General features: G+C 44.3%; 1 protein-coding gene across 1 annotated transcript; it reads right to left on the bottom strand.

Annotated features, from left to right (window-relative positions):
• Positions 1-2,237: 2,237 nt before the first annotated feature.
• LOC109942742 (nuclear intron maturase 2, mitochondrial) lies at positions 2,238-9,302 on the bottom strand. The gene is made up of 4 exons (XM_020545114.2): positions 6,649-9,302; positions 4,681-4,943; positions 2,727-2,987; positions 2,238-2,624 (listed from the first exon to the last, which is right to left on the bottom strand). Exon 1 carries the CDS (start codon positions 9,123-9,125, stop codon positions 6,903-6,905), a length of 2,223 nt encoding a protein of 740 aa, XP_020400703.1. The 5' UTR covers positions 9,126-9,302; the 3' UTR covers positions 2,238-2,624; positions 2,727-2,987; positions 4,681-4,943; positions 6,649-6,902.

Here is a 9,302-nt window from a genome sequence, read left to right on the forward strand (position 1 = left end):
TGCCGCCTGCACCCAATGATCCAAATCGCTGCTTCCTGGATGATTGCTGCGTGATTGCCATAGCTGAACATCTAACTTTTTTTTCTGAAATGCCATAGCATTCTTCTCCTTCCAAAGCGACCAGCATAACCAAGGAATCGAATCCTTTTCTGACGGAGCGCTGAACCTGACTGAATCCACCAGAGCAAAGCGCAAAGCGTCAAGATCCTGATAAATCAGCCAAAGATTATAGGATTATAATATATCTTTGGGTTCTGGAAGGATGACATTACGAGTAGGTCGAAAGTCCGGTAAGCTGAAAGTGGTGAATATAACGACGACGGCTGTTTGATTCACCAGTTCCGGATATTGGATTTTGGAATAGAAACAAAATGAAACTAGTACCAACTTATCGCCAACCGTGCTTCAGAATATTTCCTGTACGAGCAGAGTTTGTTATAGCAAAACGTGTTCAGACTTTTTTTTAATATAAACCAGGTTCAGCAAATTGAAATAGGGCTTGTAATAACTAACAAGTAACCTTGGAACAGTACAATTTACTTAACTATCAGCAAACAGGAGACTTGAGCAAACAAATTATAGTTAACAGCTTACTGTTTGAGTAAGGCATTAAAGCTGGACAGACAAAAAAATGCATAAGTGAGCAACCAGATATAATCAAAGCAATTCGGGTTCTGAACACACCTTAAGGCCCATAATGAACGTCAGGCTGTTTTTTCCTCTTGACTGAAAGATTATACAGATCACAATTTGCACAAGCAGGATGTTGGATAGAATGTGTACACACTGTTTTTTCCTATGTATTTTCAAATGTGTAAACGGTCCCTAAAGTCTCAGTAGGCATCAGGCTTGATATATGAGGAGCTAGCCCTGCATGTGGTACACAATTTGAAACAAAGATGGGATCTCTGAAATGTCATGCAGAGTCAAAGCTTATGTTCACCGTCGTCCTCAGCATTAAGGAACAGACTTGACCGATGCAGCGGCACTCACGTGCTTAGGCCACCATGAAGCAGTAAAAAAAACACAAAGTCTCACTAAACATTCAGGCTTCATATATGAGGAGCTAGCAATGCAGGTGGCACACAGTTTGACACCAACAGAAGATCTCAACTAGTTTCCAGAAATCTAATGCTGTGCCAATCCTCATGTTTGAGCACCGCAGATACTATTCACCATAGCCCTCAACGTTTAGGAACAGGCGTGACTGCTTTGTGGTGGCCCTCAGCAAAGGACTAGCAGTTGGTTTTGTGTTCTCAAAGTCACAACCCAACCATCCAGTCAACAAGTGAAATGCCCCTTGGGAACACTACAGAGTTCGCCAAAACTCATGACATTTCAGCAAGCTTTTGGAAACTCTGGTTGCCCTCATTTCTTAGCTCTTTTTCATCCAACACATCGGTATCTAAACCAAGGTCCTCTGTGGAAGTGTGGATCCTTGGGCATCACTCACTTTTGAAGGAAGTAAAACAGCATTTTTCTTGTAGCCCCATACAAGCATTGAAATATAGTCCTGTGGTATTATGGACTAAATCGTATCATAATGGACTAGAGTTGCTTGCGGGTCAATTTAGATGGGCCAGGGGCGCTTGTTTTTGTGGTTGTTTGCTGTTGTCTTAGGTTTGCTACTTGAGTAAGTATTCTTTCAGGGATCACGGGTGGTATGTGTCTTGTGTGTGTAGGTTTCCTACTTGGTTACACTACAACACTTGTGACCTTTTGTGACGTTGTCTTTATGTCACCAAATCTTAAATTTATGTCACTTTTTAAAATTTAACCTTAAATTTATGTCACTTTTTAAAATTTATGACATCTCCATGACGAAAATCACTTCGCCACCTATCATGTGTGGCATTGCATGATCTATGATATTTCATGTTTTTTCGTCATAAATTTAGTGACGTATTATATGTCGTCATAGTTTTGTGACACGCTATTTTTGTCACTAGCAATCTCCAAAAAAAATGCCACATCATGCTTCCACATAGGATACAAAACGTCATAAAATTAGACACCTGCATGACATGGCATGACTGAGATTTTATGTGGCATCTATGCTTATGACAATTTTGTTCGTCACAAAATATTTAGCCACAAGCTAATTTGTTTCACCATATTGTTTTGTCTGTTTACTTCTGAATTTGTAGCCAACAACGCATAAACAGTTGACTGAAGCCCTACTGCTGGAACCAGCGTTAGGTTGCAGTAGAACCCAACCAATTTGTTTCACAGTGTACTTAGCAACATATATCATAGATATCATTTATCAAGAACCAAGCCCTTCAAAATTTTCAAAACTAGCATCATGTTTCATCAAACAAGCATCAAGTAGAGTGCTAAGGACAGTACCAAAAGGACAGCAAAATCAGGGCCATACAACAGCAATATGAGATACAAGGACCACACTAAAATGAATCGACCAACTTCTTATTGAGGCTAAAGAGAAGGAGAGCATTAGTATCATCTATTCCTTTTTGCAGATCATTGATCTTTTCTAACTCTGGACGTCTCTTGCCTTCAGTGATGACCAGTGGAATCTGTGTTTAAGCCTCGGCTTATCCGTTCCAATTGCATGCCCATACTTTTTCCCCTTATCCATTTATCTGTCATGGCATCTGTTTGGCCTAAATATAATGAACATTTTCACACAATTAGTGCAAATTATAATTAGTTTGATGCAAATTTGTAGAACATATTTATTGTAGGATGGATCATTGTTTTCTTGCCTTCATCACAGATTTGAATCTCGTCATCATGTTGTGCAGGACAATTGGCAAAAATCAATGTGTGCTCTTCTGTATTTGTAGTTGAACCATGTAGATCTTTCTCAGCTAAGGATAGTTCCTTTGTCTTCTACCTAGTTATTCTACCAACTTGGTCTTCTGCATTAGGTGCTAGCACTTTCTTGGATCCTTTTGTTCCTCCAGAACCAGTACACATGTGGGTGTTCATTCTTTGACAGTTGAAAGGTACACCCTGCATGGCCCCTAGGAATAATAAAATAGGACATGAAAATATGAGTGTTCTTCCACTCTGTTAACAAGGCAGGTAACACTTGCAGCTCCTGTACAACTCTAGACGTGCTGAAACTACCTAGTGTATCTTATAACAAGAAAAAGCAGCACCATATAACTAGAGCTGAATTTATAAGTGCACGCGAAAGAAAAGAACTCAAGATTGATTTATATACACTATTGTTTATAAACCTACAAACAACTAGTCCCTTGGATTAGTACTCTTTTTATGGAATGAAGATAACGTATAGCAGTTTGAAGTCCTAAAAACAAAGGTAAGGAAGAATTAGTATATATATATATATATTTGAAGTTCAATTGGATCAACCAAGATAAAACAAGTATAGCATATTCTGAGGCACTAGCTATGTTTAAATGTTTTTAAATCGTCCATGCTATCTGCATTGTAAAACCTTTCCATTAGTGACATTATGCACGCACATTTCGATATATAATTGGTGTGGAGTCATAGAAACTATACTAGTATTTTTGGAAGGCACTAGCTATGTTCATGAATATAGATTAGCATAGGTTTTGGTGAGGATCAACCACTTGGATTCTATTGTTTGGTATCTTTATGACAATATTTTTGTATTAGGGTCGGTTTTCACTTGCTTCACAAACAAAATCAATCCACCAGGTAATCAGAGCACAAAACAAACACAAGAAAAAGCACCACCATATAGCTATAGCTGAATTTATACATGCACGCAAAAGGAAAGAACGCATGATTGATTTATATACACTACTATTTATAAGTTGTAAGTACTGAAGCAGCTGCTAGCTACAGCATGTCACGTGAAGCTGGTTGGATAATAAGGGACACTATGGCAAGTTGTCTCAGTCAAGTGATGATACGTGAAATCTACAAATAACTAGTCCCTTGGATTAGTACTCTCTTTATGCAACGAGGATAACAGATAGCAGTTTATAGTCCTAAAACAAAGGCAAGGAAGAATCAGTATATATGTTTGAAGATCAATTGGATCAACCAAGATAAAAACAAGTACAAACGGTAGAATCCACTCTCTTCACCTGCTATGACAAATAAAATATTCCTAGGCATTTTTTTCCAGAAGTAGATGGAATGAGTACCTCTTAGGCTCTTGTTTGGTTATTCTCATCCCATGTGGATTAGAGGGGATTGGAAAAAATTAAGAAAGGTTTCGACTTGCTGGTGATTTAAACTCACTCAATCTCCTCCAATCCATATGGATTGGGATTAAAACAAATAAGCCCTTAGTTTGCTTTTAGTTTTTAGGAAGAAAAATCACACGAATCCATAGGTTCGTGGCCATTGTTTCCAGCTGCTAATTTAGTCCATAACCACCAAGCTAACATAATAAGACACACACACACACACGAAACACAGGGACATGAATGATGCACGATCGAGACACATATACATGTTTTCGATCCATTCCTTGCTTACCTAACGCAACCTACAATAGAAGGTAAACTATAGATCATATTCAGACAGGGACAAGACATACAATTTCAATTCAATAGTTAACAATAGGTTCCTATGAACATTAATTGAAGAAACAGAAAGCACAGAGATGAACAGCAGTGGCGGCTCTGAATTTGTTCTGGTTGTACAAGTCCCAAAGCAGATATAATTCTAGGCAGCAAATCAGTAAATGAGTGAAGAACATAAGTCACTTACCACCAAGATCCGTGAGCGTCCTCGGCCCAACCATCCTTCTAGGGGGCATCTTGATCACGACAAGGCAGTGAGGAGCAGGCCGCCGAGGAAGACGGCTGGGGCAGTGGCGCCAAGGCATATGGCTATTGCAGTGGAGCCGAGGCAGATGGCTGGGGCGGCGACGACGAGGCAGACGGCTGGGGTAGCGACGAGGAGGACATCTGGTCCGGCGGCGCCGACGTGGATGGCAGGGGCGATGGTGACGAGGAGGACGATCGTGGTAACTGTTGAAGAGAAAGTTAGGTTTAGGGTTACAAAAGTCATGTGGAAAAATCTGGAAACATGGCTGGTTATGCGAATTTTTTGCTATTAAAAATGGCAGGCTGTGGCTAGCAGTACCTCGTGACAACAAGAAGTTCATCACAATACTGTGATTGGCTAGTGTTATGACATTTTTTTATATTCTATTAGTGACGCTTGCCTAAATTCATTATAAAGTTATTTTGCCACAAAAAATAAGTCATAAAACAAAATAGCTAATGACGAAAATCTTCATTGTCATGGGAAATTCGTCACAAAAGGCTACATATGTTGTAGTGTTATCTTTTAGGGGTAGTGTGTATCTCGCGTGTGTGTGTGTGCGCGCGCGCCGTGTGTGTGTGCCTGCGGGGATACACACTATATCACGGTTAGTGAGGAGCTACATTTGGAAGAAAGCTACAGCCTCCTCTTATTTTTTGTTTTAGCTTCTATCATTTTCAAACTACTTGTTTAAAACTCCAAGGCAACCTTGACCGATTTTATCCAATCCTGCCCCCAAATAGAAACACGCTGTAGAGACTATAAATGCAGTAGTAATGCACACTTGAGAGGGGATTAATAGGGTAGCATGGTTGTTCCATTTCCATCTTTATTCTTGTGCCTAAGCCTAAAACATCAATTATTGTGGAAAGGAAGGAATGTTGCGACAAGTGTTTTCTTCAGCGAAATTGCAATCGCAGTTTGTAGAGAGCATGTTGGCACTGCCAATGATGGTGCAGTGTGTACCAGTTTTAGCGGCTCCTATGCCTCCCAAGGTTCGTGCTGAGCACATATGCACTGCAACATCGGTATGGCACTATGGTCGTGCTTTATCGGCTGGAGAGACAGGAATTGAATCCACATCGTGGTTCCAAGCTTGGCTTCACGGAAGGTTTCGGTGATCATTCAACACCGACACAGCAACATATAACCACCCTAGGGCAGTTACTAGGGGCTCCTAGTGAGAGCCTACCCACCCAGGATTGCGCCCAGCTACTCAAAAAAACCAAGGGACAAATTCCCACTTTCGACACATAAAAAAGAAGCAATGCACGTTATTTAAAATGATAGTTCATATACGAGTGTTTATTGTGTAACTATTTAAAGAAATTGCAGTGTCAGGAGTGAACTGCCAACATTTGGATGTTGAGTCCATAAATAATAATTAGCAGTCTATGCGAAGCAGATAATCTTTTCAAAATACAAAGAGGGGGATCAATCCAAATGCATAAAACAAATATAACAGAATACCAAAACGCCTTGCAATGATTATGATATGCTCAAAGCCTCTTCAGCGGATCGCTTCACTTGCACCCACAGCCCCTCAAAAGAAGCTATGGAATGGAAGTCACTAAGATTGAGTTTAAAAGGGAAAATCATTCTGAATATGCCTTCCAAATTCATTCGTACGGAGGAAGGCGCCATCTCCATGCACCATAAGTAGTTGCAATGGGGTGTGTTACATGTACATGCCACAGTAGCCAAACATAGCGAGCATTGCAGCCTCTGCTAGGCTATAGCGCTACTGAGATAAATATTAAAAAATATGCTTCCAACAGCAACACGTGAATAATGAATAACTTATGCTCCACATCAGAGACAGAAAGTCTGTGCCAATTTCCTTTTTTGTGTTGAATGCAAACTGAAGCTATATACATAGCAAGGAAGTTTTACATATGGAGAACTCACCTGAGATATCTTCAGTTTAAATAGTGCTCGCCCACGTATAATTGGTAGAGGCCTGCTTATAGCTGCATATTCAAGTCCTTCGCAAGTAATAAGCAAAGGAGGCTCAGAATCATCCCTTGATTTTGCAACTACTGTTCCAGCACAAAGCAGTCAGCAAAGAACTAGCAGATGGTTTTGTGTTTTCAAAGTCACAAACCAACCATCCAGTCAACGAGTCAAATACCCCTTGGGAACACTACAGAGTTTGCCAAAACTCATGACATTTCAGCAAGCTTTTGGAAACTTTGGTTACCCTCATTTCCTAGCTCTTTTTCATCCAATTCATCGGTATCTGAACCAAGGTCCTCTGTGGATCCTTGGGCATCACTCACTTTTGAAGGAAGTAAAACAGCATTTTTCTTGTAGCCCCATACAAGCATCGAAATATTGTCCTGTGGTGTTATAAGCCCGTCCTCCCTGATGCAGTTTCTCTGCTCTTCCAATGTCTGTTGATCTGTGAGCTTTATGTACTCCAGCAAAATCTTCTCATGATCTGGCCGCCATCCAAATGGTAACGGCGTGTAATCAGGATCAGGAACCATCGACATCCTTGTATACTGAAGACCATCAATTGAATCAACTAGGCCCATTCTCAGCAAATTGTGATACTCTGGCGACTGGCCTTTCTTATCCTTCAATGGCCGACTAAGATTTCTTGACGCGATCTTATAGACCTTTGCCCTTGACCGCAACTTGTACTTGGCAGCATATAACTTTGCCAGTGACCCCCTTATAATGTAAGAGCAGAAGTTGACAACCTTCTTGCGGTTATCAGCGTAGCGATACCACTCTGCCATCGTCAGTAAAAGCTTATTCATCTGCGAATTTGTGTGAGATTGTGTGGCGTGGAACATACGGAAGCATGGTTGTGGATCGGGTTCGCGGTCTCCTTTCAAAAACTCAAGCTTCCGGAATTGTTTGATGCACTGCTTCAGACTAGCTGTCACTGAGAGCAGTGTACCAACTCCCTTCTCACTAATGATCTTGCCTCCTGTAGCAGTGTAACGCAGTGTTGGGTACACAACTCGACGGCACAGCACATGGTCAAGGAACATGACTCCTTTTGTGATGTGCTCAATAGGGAGGCTCTCGTTATCAAGTTTGATCCTGAATCGCTGATCACAAAACTCAACTAGCTGCTTCCGGAGCACCGCCGCATCCGCTCTTGGCCCCCTCACACCAATCAAGAAATGCCCGCCGTATCGAATGTAGTCCACCTTCCTTGTCTTGTCAGGGCCAGTCGTGGGGACAAACTCTGGCCATGATGTATTGCCCTGCTCAATACCATCATCCCCTCCCACAACATCGGACTTGGATGGCTTGTAAAACTCCTTAATCCTCTCTTCCATCCACTTATCAAACTCATCCAGGCACACATTGGCAAGCAACGGGCTCAGCACCCCACAATGGCCCCAATCAGGCTGTGTCTGTGCTTCCTCTGGTGCAAACCCAAAAAACGTCTGCAACCAGTAAGGATCAGGCTTCGGCTCCCCCTCTGGCAGCACCTTCTTCTTCTGGTATTTCCTCTTGGTCTTCTTCTTCTTCACTGCAGCATCATCGCTTGCGGTCACCACCGGGGTGAGCAGGGCCGAACGGATCAAATCAACCACTTTTTTATCACGCACATCACGGATAAGCGCACCGACCACGAGAGCATGATCAGGCGAGTGCAGGAGTGGGGAGAGGTCGCCCTTGATATACCAGAGGTACGGAGCAAAGCTGCGGCGGATGGTGCGAATCGCGGCATGCGGGGATCGACCTGGGCGGAAGGCGAAGGACTTTGGCGAGAACCTGGCTTCGTAGACGGGCTCGAGCAGGAGTAGGAGCAGCTCCTGCACGACGCGGTCCTGGAAGGGCGATGGGCCGGGGGTTGTAAGGAGGGCGCGGAGCTTGCGCTTGGAGAGGGTGGCAGGGTCCGGCGCGTTGGCGGCGCGCGGGGACTGGAGGATGGGGGTGAGGCGGTTGCCGAAGCGGAAGCGGCCGTCGAGTACGGCGTTGCGGAGCGTGAGGAGGGAGGCGAGCGTGGAGGCCGGGATGGAGGAGCGCGGCAGATAGGAACCGGTCTCGTCAGCGTACGCCTTCTGGTAGGCGAGCACCCACAGCTCCAGGCGCGAGAGGAAGGGGGTGAGTGGCTGCGGCGGTGCGGGGGTACAAGAGCCGGAGGTGGAGGCGGCGGCGCGGAAGGAGGATACCCAAAGGGAAGCGGTGATTGCCACCGGGTCGTCGCGGAGGAGCTGCGTCGGGTCCAAGATGTTCCCGTTCCCGGAACCGACGCCGCCGATGCCCCCGACGACACCACGGTTTGTGGAGGTGGTGGGGTCGGCGACGAACTGGTGGCGTCGCAGGGGCGCGGGTGGGTAGGGATGAGGATAGGCAATGGAGGAGAAGGAGCGGAGGCGGAGGAGGGATGTGACAAGCGCGCGGCGAGGCGGCGGCATCGGAGGAGGCTAAAACCCTAGCGGTGGCCGTGGCCGGCGGCGTCGTGGGGTTTGAATGTTTGATGGGTAAGCGCCGAGTCGTGGCGCTGGTGCGTGCACGGCGACGGCGGCGCTGCTGAGTTACGACGGGGAGGGATGCCGAACGCCCGAGCCCCGGGTGCGGCCCGCGGCCAGTGG

Source organism: Zea mays, chromosome 1 (genome assembly GCF_902167145.1).
Source record: "Zea mays cultivar B73 chromosome 1, Zm-B73-REFERENCE-NAM-5.0, whole genome shotgun sequence".
NCBI classification, from domain to species: Eukaryota; Viridiplantae; Streptophyta; class Magnoliopsida; order Poales; family Poaceae; genus Zea; species Zea mays.